At 48.1% G+C, this 24916-nt stretch overlaps 1 protein-coding gene across 1 annotated transcript in view; it reads left to right on the top strand.

Moving 5' to 3' along the window:
- Positions 1–311: 311 nt before the first annotated feature.
- LOC126577886 (cubilin homolog) overlaps positions 312–24916 on the top strand; it is a 39287-nt gene continuing 14682 nt past the window's right edge. The window contains 10 exon segments of the mRNA XM_050239940.1: positions 312–364; positions 482–778; positions 857–1544; positions 1607–1633; positions 1636–1845; positions 1912–2310; positions 2837–4496; positions 13900–15360; positions 15439–15794; positions 15862–16213. Of these exon segments, the coding sequence (XP_050095897.1) occupies positions 312–364; positions 482–778; positions 857–1544; positions 1607–1633; positions 1636–1845; positions 1912–2310; positions 2837–4496; positions 13900–15360; positions 15439–15794; positions 15862–16213 (5503 nt within the window).

The following is a 24916-nucleotide window of genomic DNA, read 5'->3' on the forward strand; positions in this document are numbered from 1 at the left end:
TTTAGTTGGACCAGGGCGACAGAATTTCTTAGAAGCCTTGGCAACGATGGTGAGCATGGTGGCGTGCAAAACGATCCATTCGCTATCCGCCTCCTCTTGTTGTGGATATCGGTTTCATGGCGCTGATAGGTCACTATCAACCATTGGCTCAGCCGCATTCACGGGATGCTATAAAAAAGGAGCATGGTTCGTATGCTTAGCTCAGTTGCTGTGCGTTTAAGTAGTACTAAGAAACATATGAGCTGGACTTAGTAGCGGTGTAGAGTCTAGAGTGACAAATAGAACCGGTTCGAATGCGGCTCACACTGACCATGTTGGTCATCCTGTCGCTAAAACACATGATGACCGCAGGACTGGAAGATCAGTAAGTGATGCAATGTATCGAATAATTGATTTGTAGATAGCAGGTCGTCACTACTGGTTTAGTTCAAAACACAATCATTTATTGCATTTGGTTTCCCTGTTACCCTGCACCTTACAGAGCGAAAATGTACGTGTCCAATGGTCACATTATCTTTAAGCCGGCGATGGGCAAAAATATAACGTTTTCAGTGCGAGGAGCTGGATACGTTAACGTTGGAAGTCACAACTTAGACCAGATGCTCCAAACGATGGCGAAATGGTCAACTACCGGCGACCCATTATCGTTGCCTCCCAGCGGCTACCTAGGCCAGGGGGGGATGGTGTCAGAGAACGCCGCCGAGCAACTCCAACTGCTGATCACCAACATCAATGGCCCTTTTGGATTGCTCAAGCAGTTGGACAACCTGGAGCGGGCGTAAGTGTGCGGTTGACTGCTAGTGAGAGGTCTTGGAGAACGCGCCAATGACTTATGTGCAATCCATGCATTCCGTAGCTCAACGAAAGGCAACGTAACGGTGTTGAGTTTGCGCATTGATTTGCTTGCTCGGAGGGTAAAGTCAGTCGAAATCCTACTGGAAACCCTGGAGACGAGCGTACGAACCGATCATTGCGCCAGCGGACCATGTCAGAACGGTGGCACCTGCGTCAGCTCGTACCGCTCCTTCCAGTGCCTCTGCCCAGCCAGCTGGCAGGGTCGCACTTGTGCGAAGGACGTGAATGAGTGTGACCATCTCGCCGGTACCGGACTTGGCTGCCAGAATGGTGCCACGTGCCAGAACCGACCGGGCGGATACTCCTGCCTCTGCGCCGACGGTTGGCGTGGTATCCATTGCAATGCGCACACACAAGACTGTGATCTGGCCGGGGCCGAACTGTGCGGTAATGGTGTGTGCGTGCAGTCGAGCGACGGTAGTGGCTTCCGGTGTGCGTGCGAACCGGGCTGGAAGACAAACGGGCTGTCCCCATCCTGTACGGTGGATGTAGATGAGTGTGAGGGTCCGGGGTTCCACTGCTCGCTGGATCCTGCGGTAAATTGCATCAATTTGCCTGGCTCATTCGCCTGCGGCCTTTGTCCGGTCGGCTACACAGGCACTGGCTTCTACTGTGCCGATATCGATGAGTGCGAGACAAACAATGGGGGCTGCAGTACGGCACCTTCAGTGGCCTGCATCAACACGAGGGTAATGACTCGATTTCGATTTAACACACTTAACGACATTCTTCTTTGGTTGCTGTGTTATAGGGTTCTTTTCGCTGTGGTGCCTGTCCAGTGGTCCATATTCAGGAGGTGGTCGAACGTGCGTAGCTCAAGCTTCCCGCTGTACTCCTGACCAGTGCCATCCGATGGCACGCTGCGTTGACTATGGCACTGTACCGGGTTGCGTGTGCTTGCCGGGTTACATCGGATCGGGCTATGGTAGCTCAGGCTGTGCTAGGTTCGAGGCCGAGCCGTTGAACCACTGCGCTAGTGCACCCTGTCAGGTAAAGAAAGGACTACTGAGGGTTAGTCGCTCCATACACTCCTTCATGCGCTCCTCTGTTTGACAGAACGGTGGTACGTGCGTGGTGACGAACGAAACGAGTTTCAGTTGCCGATGTCCAGCCGGGACAGAGCAGCCGCATTGCCGCATCCCATCACCCTGTGATTCGAGTCCGTGCCAGAACGGAGGCTACTGTGACCAACTGTGGCATGGGGAGCGCTTGGTATGCCGCTGTCCGCCCGGCTATTCCGGTCTGCACTGTCAGACGGCGGTACAGGAGTGCGACAGCGAACGCTATCAGCTCGCTGGAACACTACACTATCCGGAGTTTAACCAAACGACACTCGGCCATTCCACCCGGTGTGCCTGGTTGATCAAAACTAACGAAACGTTTACCCTGAATGTCACCTTCAGCCAGTTTCGCCTCATCGGCTCTCGTGGCGAGTGCAAGTCCGAGTGGTTGCAGGTAAGGTATTCTGGTAAAAAACAAATATATACACCCCTATCGAATTGCATACATTCTAGGGGTTAAATATTTTTATCGTCTGGGAGGGGGAGGAAGTAGAAGGGATGTATTTGGTACTTAATGACTCCCTTTTCCTTTCACCTAATCCCCCTCAAGATATTTTTTAGTTTCTGGCACATCTAATGGGTTACTTAGCCATTTTCTGCTACAAACATGCGCTCAGCCATGCAATTGGATAGAGGTGTATGTATTGTGTTTTTACCAGAAATTTAAATGGCTAAATAAGCCATGAAATTTGTCAGAAACTTTAAATTATCTTCAGGGGGATAGGAAGAAAGATAAGGAGAACCAGTACGTACCACATGTATTCTACCCCCTCCACCACAAAGATAATAGAAATATTTAACTCCTTAACTGACTGTATGCATTTTTCCAGAGTTGTAGATATTTATTTTTTTAGCTGTATTCTATATATGTCAGTGATTGTCTCCGTCTCGCAATCAAATACACCCTTTATACTCCCCAGATCCACGATGGACACTCGACGGCAGCACCGATTATTGGTCGGTACTGTGGCACCGGGCTACCTAACGGCGATGGTCACCTCGCGTCCACCTCCAGCACGCTGTATCTCTGGTTGTATTCGGAAATCTCATTCCCAATCGATAGCTTCACTCTACACTGGGAGAGCGTTGAGTCAGTGTGCGGAGGTAGGATGATAGTTGAAGAGCCCGGTACAATACAGTGGCCCCAGGATGACCGCCGCCAGTCACACTGGGATTGCAAGTGGCAACTACAGACCGAATCAGGCCGTCGACTACAGTTTTCCTTCGTCACGCTGCAGCTGTCTAAGTCCGAGCAGTCACATTGCCGCACTAGCTTTGTACAGTTAACGGACGGGATCGATGAGGACAAGGGTACGGTGCTCGCGAAATACTGCGGCACTGAATCGCACCCAAGCCCGCTGACAACGTCGGGCAGCGAGGCTATGCTCTACTTCCACGACAGCGAGCACGAACAGGATCCGGGCAATGGTGAGGTGAGCTTCACGATCCAGTACACCGTGGTCGAAGCCGATTGCGGTGGCGTCTATACGCAGCCGGTAGGTATCATCGCCAGCACACCATCGCCGGTCGTCGCTCAAACTGACGACGACCAGCCACGGGACTGGCTGGTATGTGAGTATCAGATCAGTCTACCGGTAGGGACACGCGTCGAGATCCGCTTTGTCAAGTTGGACGTCCTCGAGCGGACGGGCGACCACGGATCGTGTACCGATAACGGTGCGCAGCTGGAGCTATTCGATGGGCGCAGTACGGCGGACCCGTTCCTAGGACGTTTTTGTGGTGATCAGGTTCCACCTGACCGGCTCACCTCCACGGCTAATATGCTCCTGGTACGGTTTCGCCGTCGTCAGACGAAGCAGAGCTTCCGCCTGTCGTACGCCATGAAGTGCGGCGGTACGTTCACTAACCCGGACCTGCCGTTAATCTCGCCCGGTTATCCGTCGCTTTATTCGGGAGAGCTGCAGTGTGAATATGTGATGCACGCACCGCTCGGTTCCATCATATCGTTCGACTTCGTCGACCTGGATCTAGGAGAGGGCGACACCATTAACTGTGAGTGGGGCTACGTTGAGCTGCATGATGCATTGTCGAGAAGAAACCTCCTTGGCGGTGGCTGCAAACGCTCGATGTCGAAACGAATACGGTCCACTCGCAATGTGCTCCGGTTGCGCTACGTCTTCTATGGTCGCCGATCTGCAGGCCGTGGATTCAAGGGTTGGTTCCACTTCTCCGAGGTCGGCTGCGGTGGTGTGTTGACACACGACAAGGATCCCATCATCCATTCGCCAGCGATCGCGGAGACGAATCAGCACTATCAGCGGGATGGTCGGTGCGAGTGGATCCTGGAGGCACCGGTCGGTTATACGATATTGCTTAGCTGGGACAGCATCGAGCTGGAACCGCCGGCGACCAGTGGTCGCTGTCTGCAGCAGTACATCGAAGTGTACGACAACTCGACCCAGGCCGGCAACAGACAGGTGGGCCGGTACTGTGGCTCGCAGAGGCCACCGACGATGAACAGCGCGGGCGAGCTACTGACCATACGTTTCGTCACCGATCCCACGGCACCGCCGAAGGAAAGTTTTGCCTTCCAGTTCACCTTCATCGAGACGAAACAGAGTAAGTGCAAGTTTTTCCTATCTTTGCAAGCGGCCAGCAGCTCCGGCATAATCCCTGTACAAATTTTGATTGGGAGTAACGCTGAGCGAGACCGCAAATGCCCATCTACGGCGTGAGCGCGAACGAGAAGGGGAGAGTAACGCCGAGCGAGATGCAATACAGGTGCATTCAACGAGCGCGAGCGAGACAAAATTCTGCCCGCGAATTCCACCACCGCTCGAAGCGAGAGTACGCGAGCGTACAGTGTGCGGGAGGAAAAAAACGTGCGAGAGCAGAGCGTGCTGTGGTGGAGAAACCAGAGAGCGCAAATGGCGCAGGCAACTTGGTTTTTCAAAAACGTGCGCGTGGAATGGAAAAGCTAAAAATGCATCCAATGAATCATTTTGACCCACGAAAATGAATGGAAAACCCCATTTTACTGAAATTTCCGATTTGATTTTCGTGAAAATCGGTTAGGGCACTGACTGGCAAGGCATAATGGGACAAGCAAACGGGCACTGCACTTGCCGTATGCGACCACGGCGGTCAGAGAGTGCGCGAGCATAAGGCGCACGGGAGAGCAGAGCGCGCCTGGGTGGAGAGCGAATGGCTTAAGCAGCTTGGTTTTCCAAAAACGTGCGCGTGAAATGGAAAAGCAAACAAATGCATCCAATGATTATTTTATCGATATATTGCCGATCGATATCGATATGTTGCCACTGGCCTGCAAGGCCTAATGGAACAAGCAAACAATCAAGAGACTCGGTGCATGCGCCAGAATGGAATCGCGGTAGGATTGTTTTACTGTCCTTTCCACAAATGGCACCGCACTGTTTAAGTAATCTTATGGCTTATGCTCGATTGCTAATTGATCAGATTTATCAGCATTCGCAGCATCAGCATCAGATCTATTTCGATGCAGGCGACTCGAGAGATTTGGGGAAACAATGCAAATGAAATGGCTCGAATCTCCCAACTTACTCAAATCTTGAAATACATCTCGATTCATCTCGATATGCAGAACCGAACCCGACATACTAAGGCCACTATATTAACGCGGCACCGATCCTGTCGCTGGCCGTTAAGGCATAATGCCACAGGCAAACGCGCACTGCACTCGCTGCATGCAACAAAATACAGTCGCGATAGGAGGAATGGTTCACTGTCCGTCTGCGATTGCTTTTATGCTATCAGAACGGCCTGCCCGCCTCGATGGGCCAGATATTACACCTGGACCTGATAGAAGTTCCTGTTGCTAAAGAGTCATCTTTGCATTCCTTGCATTAGAACCCGAAGCCAATCGAAGATTGTTCTGGCTCTGATGTTGTCTCACGTGCTTTTGCCATGGGCAATGCATGCCACTGCAAAATATTATCGGCAGGTTTCGGATGTTCGGTGGATATGCTGTAGGGCTGTTTGATTATCACCAGATCGTACCAAAGACAACGGCTAATCAAATGATGAATCAAACCATTACAACATGTGTTAGGATCAAGGGTAAAATTATGCTCTTCGAAAATCAAAAAGATGGGCCAGACAGCCATCAACGGCAGCATTGTGGAGTGGCTACCGATTAGGAAAGCGATTAGGAAATGGTTCACCTTTCCAGTATCGAGGTGCACTGAAAGCGGCAAAGCTGAACGGGAGCTGGTCAATGGGACGCGCCTGCTTTACTATTCCATACGGTGACATCTTGCAGGACCTGGACCTGAACCGGGAGGCACAATGACAATCAACCTGGTGCAAGATCAGTTGCTGCACCACTTTAGCCGCTGAAGAATATGATCACGGCTTAATCTTACATCGATTCACGAGAGCCCTTCCTCCGGTGACATCGCGAGCAAACGCTCGGAATTGTAAGGAATCAAACTGAAAAAGAGTCAACATGGAAATGGTTAAAATGGAATGGAGGGACATGTTTGATTGTTTGGTGAGAAATGGAAAAGGAATAATTTCAAACAATCATTTTTTCACACGAGGCTCTGTAACCGGGCGGTTTAGCTATCAGAGCACATTGCTGGGAGTTGGCTTATTAACCGCTGCATTCGCCAGCAGCAATGTTCATGCCGTTAAGATAACAAAAATGTGTAGCTATCGAGCCTCTTTGATAAAGTTGAGATGGGTAACATTAGAATGACATGGAAGAGCATTTTTGTATGCTAGGGAAAGAGAAAAATAATGAAATTCATAATAATCCTGCTTTCGTGCGTAGCTCTGTAACCGGGCCGCTTACCTAGTCCCTATACAAATTTTGATTAGGAGCGACGCCGAGCGAGACCGCAAATGACCATCTACGACGTGAGCGCGAACGAGAAGGGGAGAGTAACGCCGAGCGAGATGCAATACAGGTGCATTCAACGAGCGCGAGCGAGACAAAATTCTGCCCGCGAATTCCACCACCGCTCGAAGCGAGAGTACGCGAGCGTACAGTGTGCGGGAGGAAAAAAACGTGCGAGAGCAGAGCGTGCTGTGGTGGAGAAACCAGAGAGCGCGAATGGCGCAGGCAACTTGGTTTTTCAAAAACGTGCGCGTGGAATGGAAAAGCTAAAAATGCATCCAATGAATCATTTTGACCCACGAAAATGAATGGAAAACCCCATTTTACTGATATTTCCGATTTGATTTTCGTGAAAATCGGTTGGGGCACCGACTGGCAAGGCATAATGGGACAAGCAAACGGGCACTGCACTTGCCGTATGCGACCACGGCGGTCAGAGAGTGCGCGAGCATAAGGCGCACGGGAGAGCAGAGCGCGCCTTGGTGGAGAACAAATGCCTCAAGCAGCTTGGTTTTTCAAAAACGTGCGCGTGAAATGGAAAAGCAAAAAAATGCATCCAATGATTATTTTATCCATATATTGCCGATCGATATCGATATGTTGCCACTGGCCTGCAAGGCCTAATGGAACAAGCAAACAATCAAGAGACTCGGTGCATGCGCCAGAATGGAATCGCGGTAGGATTGTTTTACTGTCATTTCCACAAATGGCACCGCACTGTTTAAGTAATCTTATGGCTTATGCACGATTGCTAATTGATCAGATTTACCAGCATTTAGGGATTGAACCCGACATACTAAGGCCACTATATTAACGCGGCACCGATCCTGTCGCTGGCCGTCAAGGCATAATGCCACAGGCAAACGCGCACTGCACTCGCTGCATGCGACAAAATACAGTCGCGGTAGGTGGAATGGTTCACTCTCCGTCTGCGATTGCTTCTATGCTATCAGAACGGTCCTGCTCGCCTCGATGGGCCAGATATTACACCTGGACCTGATAGAAGCTCCCGTTGCGAAAGAGTCATCTTTGCATTCCTTGCATTAGAACCTGAAGTCAATCGAAGATTGTTCTGGCTCTGATGTTGTCTCACGTGCTTTTGCCATGGGCAATGCATGGCACTGCAAAATATTATCGGCAGGTTTCGGCTGTTCGGTGGATATGCTGTAGGGCTGTTTGATTATCGCCAGATCGTACCGAAGACAACGGCTTATCATATGATGATACAAACCATTACAGCATGTGCTAGGATCAAGGGTAAAATTATGCTCTTCGGAAATCAAAAAGATGGGCCAGACAGCCATCAATGGCAACATTGTGGAGTGGCTACCGATTAGGAAAACGATTAGGAAATGGTTCACCTTTCCAGTATCGAGGTGCACTGAAAAAAATTGAGGCGATATACATAGACACGGATGCGGCAATGCTGAACGGGAGCTGGGCAATGGGACGCGCCTGCTTTACTGTTCCATACGGTGACAACTTGCAGGACCTGGACCTGAACCGGGAGGCAATGACAATCAACCTGGCCCAAGGTCAGTCGCTGCACCACGAGAGCCCTTTCTCCGGTGACATCGCGAGCAAACACTCGGAATTGTAAGGAATCAAATTGAAAATGAGTCAACATGGAAATGGTTAAAATGGAATGGAGGGACATGTTTGATTGTTTGGTGAGAAATGAAAAAGGAATAATTTCAAACAATCATTCTTTCAAACGAGGCTCTGTAACCGGGCGGTTTAGCTATCACAGCACATGGCTGGGAGTTGGCTTATCAACCGCTGCATTCGCCAGCAGCAATGTTCATGCCGCGAAGATAACAAAAATGTGTAGCTATCGAGCCTCTTTGATAAAGTAGAGATGGGTAACATTAGAATGACATGGAAGAGCATTTTGGTATGTTAAGTAAATAGGAAAACAAAGAAATTCCAAATAATTCTGCTTTCGTGCATCGCCCTGTAACCGGGCCGCTTACCTAGTCCCTATACAAATTTTGATTAGGAGCGACGCCGAGCGAGACCGCAAATGACCATCTACGACGTGAGCGCGAACGAGAAGGGGAGAGTAACGCAGAGCGAGATGCAATACAGGTGCATTCAACGAGCGCGAGCGAGACAAAATTCTGCCCGCGAATTCCACCACCGCTCGAAGCGAGAGTACGCGAGCGTACAGTAGGCGAGAAGAAAAAAAAAGCGCGAGTGCAGAGCGTGCTGTGGTGGAGAAACCAGAGAGAGAATTGCGCAGGCAACTTGGTTTTGCAGAAACGTGCGCGTGAAATCGAAAAGTGAAAAATGCATCCAATGAATGATTTTGACCCACGAAAATGAATGGAACCCCATTTTACTGATATTTCCGATTTGATTTTCGTGAAAATCGGTTGGGGCACCGACTGGCAAGGCATAATGGGACAAGCAAACGGGCACTGCACTTGCCGTATGCGACCACGGCGGTCAGAGAGTGCGCGAGCATAAGGCGCACGGGAGAGCAGAGCGCGCCTGGGTGGAGAGCGAATGGCTTAAGCAGCTTGGTTTTCCAAAAACGTGCGCGTGAAATGGAAAAGCAAACAAATGCATCCAATGATTATTTTATCGATATATTGCCGATCGATATCGATATGTTGCCACTGGCCTGCAAGGCCTAATGGAACAAGCAAACAATCAAGAGACTCGGTGCATGCGCCAGAATGGAATCGCGGTAGGATTGTTTTACTGTCATTTCCACAAATGGCACCGCACTGTTTAAGTAATCTTATGGCTTATGCACGATTGCTAATTGATCAGATTTATCAGCATTTAGGGATTGAACCCGACATACTAAGGCCACTATATTAACGCGGCACCGATCCTGTCGCTGGCCGTCAAGGCATAATGCCACAGGCAAACGCGCACTGCACTCGCTGCATGCGACAAAATACAGTCGCGGTAGGTGGAATGGTTCACTCTCCGTCTGCGATTGCTTCTATGCTATCAGAACGGTCCTGCTCGCCTCGATGGGCCAGATATTACACCTGGACCTGATAGAAGCTCCCGTTGCGAAAGAGTCATCTTTGCATTCCTTGCATTAGAACCCGAAGTCAATCGAAGATTGTTCTGGCTCTGATGTTGTCTCACGTGCTTTTGCCATGGGCAATGCATGGCACTGCAAAATATTATCGGCAGGTTTCGGCTGTTCGGTGGATATGCTGTAGGGCTGTTTGATTATAGCCAGATCGTACCGAAGACAACGGCTAATCAAATGGTGAATCAAACCATTACAGCATGTGTTAGGATCAAGGGTAAAATTATGCTCTTCGAAAATCAAAAAGATGGGCCAGACAGCCATCAACGGCAGCATTGTGGAGTGGCTACCGATTAGGAAAGCGATTAGGAAATGGTTCACCTTTCCAGTATCGAGGTGCACTGAAAGCGGCAAAGCTGAACGGGAGCTGGGCAATGGGACGCGCCTGCTTTACTGTTCCATACGGTGACAACTTGCAGGACCTGGACCTGAACCGGGAGGCAATGACAATCAACCTGGTGCAAGGTCAGTCGCTGCACCACGTTGGCCGCTGAAGAATATGATCACGGCTTAATCTTACAACGATTCACGAGAGCCCTTCCTCCGGTGACATCGCGAGCAAACGCTCGGAATTGTAAGAAATTGAAAAAGAGTCAACATGAAAAAGGAATAATTTCAAACAATCATTTTTTCAAACGAGGCTCTTTAAACGGGCGGTTTAGCTATCAGAGCACATGGCTGCGAGTTGGCTTATTAACCGCTGCATTCGCCAGCAGGAATGTTCATGCCGTGAAGATAACAAAAATGTGTAGCTATCGAGCCTCTTTGATAAAGTAGAGATGGGTAACATTAGAATGACATGGAAGAGCATTTTTGTATGCTAGGGAAAGAGAAAAATAATGAAATTCAAAATAATCCTGCTTTCGTGCGTAGCTCTGCAACCGGGTCGTTTACCTAGTCCCTATACAAATTTTGATTAGGAGATTACTACCATCTACGACGTGAGCGCGAACGAGAAGGGGAGAGTAACGCAGAGCGAGATGCAATACAGGTGCATTCAACGAGCGCGAGCGAGACAAAATTCTGCCCGCGAATTCCACCACCGCTCGAAGCGAGAGTACGCGAGCGTACAGTAGGCGAGAAGAAAAAAAAAAGCGCGAGTGCAGAGCGTGCTGTGGTGGAGAAACCGGAGAGCGAATGGCGCAGGCAACTTGGTTTTTCAAAAACGTGCGCGTGGAATGGAAAAGCGAAAAATGCATCCAATGAATGATTTTGACCCACGAAAATGCATGGAAAACCCCATTTTACTGATATTTCCGATTTGATTTTCGTGAAAATCGGTTAGGGCACTGACTGGCAAGGCATAATGGGACAAGCAAACGGGCACTGCACTTGCCGTATGCGACCACGGCGGTCAGAGAGTGCGCGAGCATAAGGCGCACGGGAGAGCAGAGCGCGCCTGGCTGGAGAGCGAATGGCTTAAGCAGCTTGGTTTTTCAAAAACGTGCGCGTGATATGGAAAAGCAAAAACATGCATCCAATGATTATTTTATCGATATATTGCTGATCGATATCGATATGTTGCCACTGGCCTGCAAGGCCTAATGGAACAAGCAAACAATCAAGAGACTCGGTGCATGCGCCAGAATGGAATCGCGGTAGGATTGTTTTACTGTCCTTTCCACAAATGGCACCGCACTGTTAAGTAATCTTATGGCTTATGCTCGATTGCTAATTGATCAGATTTATCAGCATTTAGGGATAGAACCCGACATACTAAGGCTATATTAACGCGGCACCGATCCTGTCGCTGGCCGCCAAGGCATAATGCCACAGGCAAACGCGCACTGCACTCGCTGCATGCGACAAAGTACAATCGCGGTAGGAGGAATGGTTCACTGTCCGTCTGCGATTGCTTTTATGCTATCAGAACGGCCTGCCCGCCTCGATGGGCCAGATATTACACCTGGACCTGATGGAAGCTCCCGTTGCGAAAGAGTCATCTTTGCATTCCTTGCATTAGAACCCGAAGCCAATCGAAGATTGTTCTGGCTCTGATGTTGTCTGACGTGCTTTTGCCATGGGCAATGCATGCCACTGCAAAATATTATCGGCAGGTTTCGGCTGTTCGGTGGATATGCTGTAGGGCTGTTTGATTATAGCCAGATCGTACCGAAGACAACGGCTAATCAAATGATGAATCAAACCATTACAACATGTGTTAGGATCAAGGGTAAAATTATGCTCTTCGAAAATCAAAAAGATGGGCCAGACAGCCATCAACGGCAGCATTGTGGAGCGGCTAACGATTAGGAAAGCGATTAGGAAATGGTTCACCTTTCCGGTATCGAGATGCACTGAAAGCGGCAAAGCTGAACGGGAGCTGGTCAATGGGACGCGCCTGCTTTACTATTCCATACGGTGACAACTTGCAGGACCTGGACCTGAACCGGGAGGCACAATGACAATCAACCTGGTGCAAGATCAGTTGCTGCACCACTTTAGCCGCTGAAGAATATGATCACGGCTTAATCTTACATCGATTCACGAGAGCCCTTCCTCCGGTGACATCGCGAGCAAACGCTCGGAATTGTAAGGAATCAAACTGAAAATGAGTCAACATGGAAATGGTTAAAATGGAATTGAGGGACATGTTTGATTGTTTGGTGAGAAATGGAAAAGGAATAATTTCAAACAATCATTTTTTCACACGAGGCTCTGTAACCGGGCGGTTTAGCTATCAGAGCACATGGCTGCGAGTTGGCTTATTAACCGCTGCATTCGCCAGCAGCAATGTTCATGCCGTGAAGATAACAAAAATGTGTAGCTATCGAGCCTCTTTGATAAAGTTGAGATGGGTAACATTAGAATGACATGGAAGAGCATTTTTGTATGCTAGGGAAAGAGAAAAATAATGAAATTCAAAATAATCCTGCTTTCGTGCCTAGCTCTGTAACCGGGCCGCTTACCTAGTGAAAATCAAAATAATCCTGCTTTCGTGCGTAGCTCTGTAACCGGGCCGCTTACCTAGTCCATATGCAAATTTTAGTCCGGAGCGTCGCCAAGCGAGACCGCAAATGCCATCTACGACGTTGGTGCGAGCGAGAAGGGGAGAGTGTCGTCTAGGAGAGAGATGCCAAATCGCAAAAGAAGCAAGCGCGAGCGAGACAAAATTCCGCGCGCGTTATACGTTATAGGGTGTACCATAAAAAATTAGAAAATCCTGTAGCGAAGTTCAAAGCCATTTTTGTAGGTTTTCTACTGTTTTAAAATATTTAAATTGGCTCTTTATTTCATTGCTTATCAAAAACAAACAAAATTAGATTATTTGTTAGCCTACTTTCTCAATTAATTTCTCCAAGCGGTTACGAATTCGAGAACACTTTCGGTAAAATAGGTGTCCAACTTAGAAGAACAGGGTTTGGTGATAAATGATATCAGCGAGCCAGCCGCATGGGTGACGATTCACAGGTCTTAGGACGAACAAACGCCCAACCGATTTAATTCAGGACCACTTGGAGGGCATAAATCTTTCGTCCAAAAATTAATGTTCTCCTTCAACCATGTTTGAGTCCGTTAACACGTATCGCAGGGGCCTCCATCTTGCTGAAACTCAACTTTTTCTGGAGTGTCGAAGTTTGCTTTAATTTATGGTACAACGTGTTTCTTCAAAAAAAATATATGCAAATCAATATTCATTTTAATATGGGATTTCATGAAAACTTGAGGCATTTTCAAACCATTAGAGACAACTGCTTTAGTCATCATTATTTCCGCGTGGATCTCGAAAGTGTACTTGAATTATTTGTTTTCTGGATCATCCTTAGGTGCTTATTCTCCCAGTTGCTACGCCTCCTAGTCGTGACGACTCTAGGGTTCGTCGATTGTTTGCTCGATTGTCGGAACTTCAACTCGTTGTTTCGAATAGTTTCGAAATCAATAAACAATCCAAACTGACGGTTGGCCTGGCTCGTACTGCCCAGTCACTAAGTCTTTGTTGCTTCGCATCAGAAAAATTTCAAATCGATCGGTCCAGTAGTTTTTAATGCTACTGGAAGGGCATCGTCTTTGGAAACGTTGTTTTTTTTGTTTATTTATTTAATGACATACAATTTTCTCTAACTTTTTTTTGCATGAATGCTGATCATTAGCTTGCGGTGGCTCGTACTCCGGGACGAACGGCGTGATAAAGTCACCCGGTTGGCCGTATCAGTACGCCTCGAACCGGAACTGCGTTTGGACGATCGACGTTCCGATGGGACTGCAGATCCGGCTGCTCGTGCGTTCGTTCGAGGTGGAACAGCAGGACAGTGGATGTCGGTTCGATGGATTAACGATCCGGAACGGTGGCAACGACCAGTCGCCCCTGCTCGGGACGTTCTGTGGTCACCTGGATGACGAGGATTTCAACGATACGATCTCCTCCGGTCACCAGCTGTACCTACACTTCTTCTCCGACGGTTTGGGTAGCGCCAGGGGTTTCCATCTCGAGTGGGACGCTTCGACGACGGGCTGTGGCGGAGTGCTAACCGCGCCATCCGGTATGATCATCTCACCAAACTATCCGCTCGCGTACGGACACAACGGAAGTTGCAGTTGGCGTATCATCGTCGCCCAGGGTTCGACCATACGATTCCTGGTGACCAGCCTGTACCTGGCAGACAGTGAACCGTGCCGGCACGACTACCTGGACGTGTACGATGGTACCGACACCGGGGGTCACCGGTTGGGTCGGTTCTGCGGTCACGTTGGGCCGACCATCCTGCCCCAAACGACCACAAACCACGCGTACCTCCGGTTGCAATCGACCGACACCTATCAGGGAGCTGGTGGTTTCCGGCTAGAGTACGAGCTGGTCTGCCGGAACAACATCACCAGCGGTCGGCGGGGTGTCCTAGAATCACCAAACTTTCCCGATCCCTACCCACCCGGGCTGGACTGCCAGTGGAAGATTGTGGTACCGCGCGGTAACCGAATCCGACTCGAGTGCAGATTCTTTCGGATGGAGTCCCGTTACGGGGACGCTACGAGCAGTACCGCGAGTCAGTACTGTCCCTACGATTACCTGGAGGTACGTCAACCGGATGCGACGTCGGATCTGCCGGTACGACATCGTTACTGTACCGCACCGCCCCGTACGTTCGTTAGCCTGGGCAACACGATCGAGTTGGTGTTTCACTCGGCCAGCAATGGCAGCAGCGGCATGGAGCGTTACGGATTCCAGCTCGAGTGGAGCATCGAGGGCTGCGGTGGATTGTTGACGACGTACCAGAATCCGGGCGTTACGCAGGACTTCAGCTCTCCCGGATTCCCCCACTCGTACCCCAGGAATACCGAGTGTCTGTGGCAGATCGTAACCGAACCGGGGCAACAGATTATGCTGATGTTCGAAGAGCTGCGGCTACGGCCGAATGCTGGCTGCCGATCGGATGGGGTGATGGTCGCGAACGATGCCAACTTCCTTCACCTCATCACGACAATCTGTCACGATGGGACGGAGGCTCCGCTCCGGTTCGTCAGCACCGGACACCAGCTGTACGTCAAGTTTTGGTCAAGTGACATTGACGCCTCGTACCGTGGGTTCCGGGCAAAGTACCTCGAACGTACGGCCGGTAAGTAATGTTTGATGGGCCATCATGCCAGTACTGTCAGCTGCTGCGTCTGCTCACCCTCTTCCCTACTTTCTTTAGAGTGCGGAGGTACGTACATACTGCCCCATGGTGTAATCAATACGCCCAACTACCCGGCACCCTACCCAGTGAACACCAGCTGCGAATGGCTCATCTTGACGGAGCTCTCGCACACACTACGGCTTACGATCGACGAGTTCGTCCTCGAACCATCGGACAACTGCACGAACGATGCGCTCCAGGTGTACGACGGTGTTGTCCCGGCGCGGGAACACCTACTGCTAGTTGCTTGCGGAACCGTTGTCGGGTCGAACGCATTGCCCAGCACAGTTTCGTCCATCCGGCACGCGCTGCTGGTTACCTTCCGCTCGAACGACCTGTACAGCTACAAAGGCTTCCAGGCCAGCTACGTCACGGTATCTTGCGCAGACTTGCACACTCGCGACCTCTACGACTTACATCCCATTTGTCTTTCCGGCACAGAACTGTGGCGCACAAATATTGGTCAAGAAACCGGGCCGCGTCAATCTCGACACAGCGCACATGCTGGTCGCGACGAAGGAGTGCGCCTGGGTACTGACAGCACCGCAGGAAACGGAGCGCATCACACTCTCCTTTGTCCATGTGAGTATTGGTAACGTCACGCTAGACGTACTGGATGGTGATGCGGAGACCATTGGTGCTGCAGTACGTTATATGGGCCACGGTTACCACATTCCTCCAGCCATCGTCAGCAGTGGCAACGCCCTGACGGTACGGATCCGCTCAACGGAGCTCTCGCTGACGGAGCTAAACGATCTGTTCCTGGAGTTCACCTACACCACGTTGGAGAATGGTAAGTGGTAAAAACAAATAGCTAAATCTCCTCAATTAAATTGCATGGTATCAGCGTTTTGTAACAGAAATTGAACTGGCTAAATAACCCATTACACCGTGTCCAATCACTATACAGGGGGCGCCATCAGGATGTTTCCTATTTTAAAGTTGAATAACTCTGTCATTTTTCAACCGATTTTAAAAAATAAACCAGTTTTATTTAGGTTATTCTATGAAATTTATTCTGCCATACTCAAAATATGATATCGATCAAATGACCGCCTTCATTCGACATATAAAAAAGAGGCTCTTTTTCGGGCATTTTACATTGTTTTGACAACATTTTGGGAGTTGTTTTGGCAATTTCAGCTCCAATATTTGCTCTAAGTTTTTTCATAGTCTTCGGTGTGTTGGTATAAACCTTGATTTTCAAATAGAACCACCGAAAAAACCCCAGCGCCGTCATATGCGGCGAACGAGGATTCACCATCCATTGCTCGACCGCAGCTTTCACTATTGACCGATTTTTTTGACTATAAAGTGTGACAATTTCTGTCCGCTCTTTTGTCGTGAAGTGATACATTACTAAAATGGCATAGAATGACGTTTCAGAAACTGGCCTACTTATCCAAATCGGTTGAAAAATGACAGAGTTATTCAACTTTAAAATACGAAACATCCTGATGGCGCACCCTGTACAAATTTTAGTAAGCAGTAACGCTGAGCGAGACCGCAAATGACCATCTACGACGTGAGCGCGAACGTGAAGGGGAGAGTAACACCGAGGAAAGAGATGCCAAATCACAAAAGAAGCAAGAGCGAGCGGGAAAGGGAGAGCGTCGCGCTGAGCGAGATGCAATACAGGTGCGTTCAACGAGCGCGAGCGAGACAAAATTCTGCCCGCGAATTCCACCACCGCTCGAAGCGAGAGTACGCGAGCGTACAGTAGGCGAGAAGAAAAAAAAGCGCGAGTGCAGAGCGTGCTGTGGTGGAGAAACCAGAGAGAGAATCGCGCAGGCAACTTGGTTTTTGAGAAACGTGCGCGTGAAATCGAAAAGCGAAAAATGTATCCAATGAATGATTTTGACCCACGAAAATGAATGGAAAACCCCATTTTACTGATATTTCCGATTTGATTTTCGTGAAAATCGGTTAGGGCACTGACTGGCAAGGCCTAATGGAACAAGCAAACAATCAAGAGACTTGGTGTATGCGCCAGAATGGAATCGCGGTAGGAATGGTTTACTGTCCTTTCCTCAAATGGAACCGCACTGTTTAAGTAATCTTATGGCTTATGCTCGATTGCTAATTGATCAGATTTATCAGCATTTAGGAATCGATCAATTTCGATGCATGCGACTCGAGAGATGTGGGGAAACAATGCAAATGAAATGACCCGAATCTCCCAACTGACGCAAATCTTAACTACACTCGATTCAACTCGATATGCAGAACCGAACCCGATATACTAAGGCCACTATATTAACGCGGCACCGATCCTGTACCATTAAGGGGGAACTTCGGTATTTAATTTTTTTTTGTGACACATGTTTTTGTTAGAGGCAGTGGAATTAGAAGAAATTGTTAGAGGCAGTGGTAATAGAAAGTACAGTGGTTTTATTCACGTATGTTACATGCGGTTGGTAGGACGGTTGGAACGCGACTCAACTCGATATGAGAGAGTGCCGTGACTCTCTGGAAGAACGCTCCGGAAGAAGAGAGCGTCGGCTCTCTCGCTCTCCGGCATCGGTGCAATCGAGGGGATTCTCAATATGCCCGACACTCCTCCTCAACGATGCTGGGTTAAGGATCTTCGTGGTTCCGGACTCCCACGGCTGTGCGGTGTCGTTCGAGTTTGATGCGCTCGAGCGGTTTCGTCATCATGTCCGCTTCCATCTGATCGGTTGGTCGGTACTGAAGAGTGATGCCAGAGGAAGGTACAAGTCCCTCGTGAACTGGTACTTGGTATCGATGTGTTTCGACCGTCTGTCGATACGCTCCGTTTCGACGATCTTGATGCAGGACTGGTTGTCCTCCCAAATGGTGATGGGTCCCGGCGGAAGTTGTTGTAGGTCACTGAGTAACTTCCTGAACCACATCAGTTGCTGGCAGCCATCCGCCAGCGCGACGAATTCGGCCTCCGTTGAAGATAAAGCAACGCACGATTGCTTTCGCGTGCCCCAGTCGTGGGCACCGCCGAATTTTAACAGGAATCCTGAATGTGACTTTCGGTCTGCTTCGTCACCTGCCCAATCGGCGTCTACGAAGCACTCTGTTGTTTTCGATGTTGTCCCTAAGTGTAGGCGATGTTTCTTCGTGGCCTTCAGGTAGCGGAGGACTCGTTTTGCTTCTGTCCAGTCTCGGTTGGTTGGGTTTTCGACTTTTCTTCCAAGCATTGAGACCGATAAGCAGATGTCCGGCCGAGTGTTGACCGAAACGTAAAGCAAACTGCCTACTAAGCTGCGGTATGAAGTGTTGGTTGGCAATTCGCTCTCCTCCTTTTGCTTTAAGTATGCGGGATCAATCGGCACTTTTGATGTCTTAGCTTGCTCGTGCCCGAATCGCAGGATTAACTTCTCGATGTAACTTTCTTGGTCGAGTGTGTAACGATTGCCGTTATTTACAACCCGAATTCCCAAAAAGTGTTTGATGTCCCCTAGACAGGAAAGCTTGAAGTGCTGTTCTAGCTCTTCGTACTCCTCCTTTGAGTTATAAACCGCTACTATGTCGTCGACGTATATTAGTATGTAATCCTGTTTACCTTCGTGGGTATGGATATAAAGACATTGATCTGCTTCTGCCTGTTGGAACTGCATTTCTTTGAGAACTCTATTGATCTTTGTGTTCCACGCTCTGGCGGACTGCTTTAGACCGTATAGGCTCTTCTTTAGGTGGCAAACCAAATCGTTCTCTTGGCTGAAGCCCGGTGGCTGTTTCATGTAAATGTCCTCCTGTAACTCTGCATGAAGGTAGGCATTTTTGATGTCCAGATGTTTTACTATCATGTTATGTTTGCTTGCCATAGTCAGGATGGTTCGGAATGTAGCCTGTCTTATTGCTGGGGCGATTACTTCGTCATAATCGTGACCGAACTTTTGTGAGTAACCTTGTGCGACAAGCCTCGCCTTGTGTCGAACTATTTCCCCATTTTCGTTTTCTTTTCTTTTGTATGTCCATTTGCACCCTATTGCTTTGCGCCCTGGGGGGAGATGAACTAGCTCCCATGTATTGTTCTCGTGTAGCGCATTGATCTCCTCCTGCATGGCTGTTCTCCATGCCGCGGATTCTGGGCTTTCAATTGCTTCACTGTAGGTGCGTGGTTCATCAATCTGATGCTTAGTGACGTTAGCAATTAGTCGATTGGGTGGTACGCCTTTCGTTGGACGAGTCGATCGTCTCGGCTCAGTATCTGAGTCTTCTTCCGATACAATTTCTCTTGTTTCTTCAATCACTGGCTGAACTTCAGGATCGGCTTGTGTTTCTATTGTTATCTGGTTTTCGTTTGATGTGGCGTCGATTTTTACTTCCTGGGCTTTCTTACTTTGATGACGCGTTTCCGAATCGTCTTTTGCTTTCTCTGAGCAAAGTGCTTACTCAACGAACTTTACGTCACGGCTGATATGTATTTCATTCGTGGTTTTATCTAGCAGGCGATATGCTTTGTGATCGTTGGAGTAACCTACGAAGGTTAATTTCTGAGCTGTGGCACCCAATTTCTTCCGTTTTGTTTTTGGAATGTGGGCCCACGCATCACAACCGAAGATCCGAAGATGGTTGACTTTCGGTTTTACACCATGCCAGGTTTCATATGGTGTGTTGTCGCGCGGTTTGGTGGGCGAGATGTTTTGCAGATATACTGCCGTATTTATGGCCTCCGCCCAGTATTTTTGCTCCAGCTGTGCGTCAAATAACATACATCTTACCATTTCGATAAGGGAACGGTTCTTGCGCTCTGCTACCCCGTTTTGTTGTGGACTGTAGCTGGCGGTATATTAAGGTTTGATTCCTTCGCGCTTGTAGAAATTTTGCAGATTTTTGCTGCTGTATTCTCCGCCTTGATCTGATCGTATTGCCTTTGGCGTTTTACGAAACTGTGTTTTGGCCATCTTCACATAGTCCATAATCTTTGTTATGACTTCTGCTTTTTCCTTGAGAAAGTATACGGTACAGTGCCGGCTAAAATCGTCGATCATCGTCATGAAATATTTATAACCGCTGCATGACGGTACGTCAATTGGTCCGCAAACATCGGTGTGAATTAGGTCTATGACCGACTGTGACGCTGATAATGATTCGCTTGGGAAGGGGGTACGCACGGTTTTCCCTTTTAAGCAACACTCGCAATTTTCGTTAACTTCGCACTTTTTCATGGTTAGTCCTTCCACGAGATTGTTTTCTTTCAGCTGAGCGATTGCTTTTGTGTCACGGTGACCGAATCTGCGATGCCATACATGTTTGCACTTTTCGTGTTTAGCTTCAGCCGCCATCGCGACGTCTGTAGGCTGCTTTACCTCGAATAACCCATCTTTGAGGTTGGCTATGGCAACGGTGGCATTTCCTTCCATTATGCGGCAGCCGTTTGCGTTGAAGGTAACTGTGGCTTGCTTTTCGATTAGTGCCGCAACCGATATCAGGTTCATGGAAAGGGTGGGGGTGTAGAGTGCGGAACTCAACTTCACCTCGCGGCGCGATCCGTGGTCGTCAACACATGTGATGGTACACGTGCCTTGACCTTGTACGGTGGCCTGTTTACCGTCTGCTAGATTGATGAACCTTACTTCACTGCCGCTTATTTCCCCGAAGCACTGTCGATCAGCTACTGTGTGCCTTGTTGCACCGGAATCGACGATCCATGGCTTGGGGTTTGGGCTCTCTTTCCCGTCTCTGGTTGCCAGCGCGAACGATACCGTTTCTTCTCGTTGCTTTCTCTGCTCGTTCGTTGCGGACCTTTTGTTCTGCAGATCTCGCGTTCGCTTGCGGCATTCTGCCTGCATGTGGCCTGGTTTGCCGCAATAATGGCATGCATTGTTTTTCTTGCTGAACTTTGCCTTGCTGTGGCTGGCTTTCATCGCCGAACTGCTACACGTTTGTTCGTGTTTGGTGGCTTCGTCTAGAAGTTTCCTCTTCACCAATTCCAACGTGAGGTCGTTGTCCGAGCGGCTTTCTAATGCCGTTCTAATGCGTGTCGTACCAACTGGGCAGGCTTCTGAGAATCATTGCGACTCTTAGATTTTCTGCCAATTCTTGGCCGGCGTTTTCTAGCCGATTGAATAAATCCTCCATCTCAAAAAGAAATTCAGCCATATCTTCACCTTCTGTAAACCGTTTATCGCAAACGCGTTTCAGGAGGGATACTTTTGATGTGAGGCTTGTTTTCTCATGGTGGTTTTGCAACGCTTTCCATGCTGCGTTGGCTGTTTTGGCTTGGCGGATAAGTGCGTGTTGATTATCTTCAATCAATAAGCCAATCGTCGCCCTTGCCTTGGAGTCGCCTGTGTCCCAGTCCTTTACTTCTGCCTGCTTCTTTCCCGGTTCGACGTACTTCCAGAGATCTTCACGTATCAACAACAGCTCCATTTTGAACTTCCACGTTGGATAGTTGCTATTGTTCAGCTTCGTGATTGAGAAGCGGTTTCCTTCCATTCTGGATCGGATTTTACGCGAAAGATGCTATTTCACTTCACTGACACTCTTTTACACTTCACTTTGGGCTGATATTGCGCTGCTTGAGCTGAGATTACGTTGCCAGGGATTCGCTACCTGGTACTACACTGCTTGGGACTACGCTACCTGGGCCCATAACCTGTTAGAGGCAGTGGAATTTGGGCGGTAATAGAAAGTACAGTGGTTTTATTCACGTATGTTACATGCGGTTGGTAGGACGGTTGGAACGCGACTCAACTCGATATGAGAGAGTGCCGTGACTCTCTGGAAGAACGCTCCGGAAGAAGAGAGCGTCGGCTCTCTCGCTCTCCGGCATCGGTGCAATCGAGGGGATTCTCAATATGCCCGACAGTTTTAAACATTTTTCCCTGAAAGCAGATCCTTTCAAGAGAATTGTGTAAAAGTTTTGGATCAATCGAAGAAAAACTGACAAAGATAACGATTTTTGAAAATCCGCGTTTCATACAAGGCCCCATGCAGCTTGCTACTTTGAAGAACGTTTCCCAAAACAAACGATTCCAAAGTCGGTGCCCATCGTACCGTAAAAGCTACAAGGCCGATCGATTTGATATTTTTAACACATAATCTGTACACTTTTTGCCAGGTAACCCCGTCGAGATATCTTTTAAATTGTTTATACTTTTATTTAAACAAATCTGTAAAGTTCGTTTTTCATGGCAGAATCGCAAAAGCATCACTTTTTCAACTTCAAAAATCTGCCAAAAATCGAAAAATTGGAGTATCAACAAAAACTCTGCCTGGCTACCTAGATAAACTTATAATCTTTCTAATGAATATCAACTTGTATTTTTCTGATGACCCATCACGCAACTACGATGGGCACCAGAAAAAGTATCTTTTCGAAGACACGACTGCCTAAATTTGATGGCATGGATTGATTTTTCAATGAATGATGCTCAAATCAATACCAAATATTCTTCAAAAGTTGTAGATTATTATGTCATTTATTTGAAAAAAATACACTTGAAAGGTTACGTCACAAAAATTCGTTAAAAACGGGCCTTTTTTGGCCCGAAAATAACGAAGTCCCCCATTAAATCGCTGGCCGTCAAGGCATAATGCCATAGGCAAACGCGCACTGCACTCGCTGCATGCAACAAAATACAATCGCGCTAGGAGGAATGGTTCACTCTCCGTCTGCGATTGCTTCTATGCTATCAGAACAGCCCCGCTCGCCTCGAAGGGCCAGATATTACACCTGGACCTGATAGAAGCTCCTGTTGCTAAAGAGTCATCTTTGCATTCCTTGCATTAGAACCTGAAGCCAATCGAAGATTGTTCTGGCTCTGATGTTGTCTCACGTGCTTTTGCCATGGGCAATGCATGCCACTGCAAAATATTATCGGCAGGTTTCGGATGTTCGGTGGATATGCTGTAGGGCTGTTTGATTATCGCCAGATCGTACCGAAGACAACGGCTAATCAATTGATGAAACAAACCATTACAGCATGTGTTAGGATCAAGGGTAAAATTATGCTCTTCGAAAATCAAAAAGATGGGCCAGACAGCCATCAACGGCAGCATTGTGGAGTGGCTACCGATGAGGAAAGCGATTAGGAAATGGTTCACCTTTCCGGTATCGAGGTGCACTGAAAAAAATTGAGGCGATAGACATAGACACGGATGCGCCAAAGCCAAACGGGTGATGGGCAATGAGACGCGCCTGCTTTACTGTTCCATACGGTGACAACTTGCAGGACCTGGACCTGAACCGGGAGGCAATGACAATCAACCTGGTGCAAGATCAATCGCTGCACCACGAGAGCCCTTCCTCCGGTGACATCGCGAGCAAACGCTCAGAATTGTAAGGAATCAAATTGAAAAAAGAGTCAACATTGATATGGTTAAAATGGAATGGAGGGACATGTTTGATTGTTTGGTGAGAAATGGAAAAGGAATAATTTCAAACAATCATTCTTTCAAACGAGGCTCTGTAACCGGGCGGTTTAGCTATCAGAGCACATGGCTGCGAGTTGGCTTATCAACCGCTGCATTCGCCAGCAACATTGTTCATGCCGCGAAGATAACAAAAATGTGTAGCTATCGAGCATCCTTGATAAAGTAGAGATGAATAACATTAGAATGACATGGAAGAGCATTTTTGAATGCTAGGGAAAGAGAAAAATAATGAAATTCAAAATAATCCTGCTTTCGTGCATCGCTCTGTAACCGGGCCGCTTACCTAGTAAACAAAAAAAGGATGAAATGGCCATGTAAGTCATCCGAGCCACGTGCGTTGGACTTGAGAAGCTATTGAAGCTAATAAAAAGGTATAGGAGCGGAGTTACTCAGAAACATATTTTTTAATTGATTAGTATAATATTCTTTACAAAAGAACGCTTTGATAGAAATGAATGGTCCACCCTTTAAGAAACTACAGGGTATTCCATTTCGGGCTTCCGAAAGTATAGAGCTCTGCGCTGACAACCGTTTGCCATAGCTGTTCACCAAAACGTCATATCGTTAGTTGAGTGTCTACCATTTTACAATATGGATCGGTTTAGCATCGGACAACGTGTTAATTTTGTTAAATAATACTATGAAAATTATGAAAACTCGGCAAATATTTGTCGAGCACTATGGACGGATTTCGGTCGTCATGGACGGCGTACAGAGCACACAATTGCTAATGTAGTGTGTAAATTCGAACAAACTGGATCCGTAGCGGTTAGTGTGAGACCTGTGCATCATCGTAATGTGCATCGTACTCATCGGGTCTTTTTTCTTTGAAAATGACGACGGCGAGACAGTAATTGTGAATGGTGAGCGCTTTGGACGCATGTTAACCCATGGAACATTTGAAAGACAACTTTCGTGAAGTTATACCCAAGATATCTTATATTCTCCCATATTACCCAAGATATCTAGATATTATCCCCATATGTGTCGAAAAGTCATCGAAAATTACCTGTTCCGGATCAAGGTGTGCGAGGAAGCTCTTGGTGGACAATTAAATGATGTTGTATTTTACAAAAATGGCACAAACAAAACTTTAACTTGATATATAAGTTTCAATGAAATTCGAATTCTAAGTGTG

Source organism: Anopheles aquasalis, chromosome X, assembly GCF_943734665.1.
Source record: "Anopheles aquasalis chromosome X, idAnoAquaMG_Q_19, whole genome shotgun sequence".
Classification (NCBI taxonomy): Eukaryota; Metazoa; Arthropoda; class Insecta; order Diptera; family Culicidae; genus Anopheles; species Anopheles aquasalis.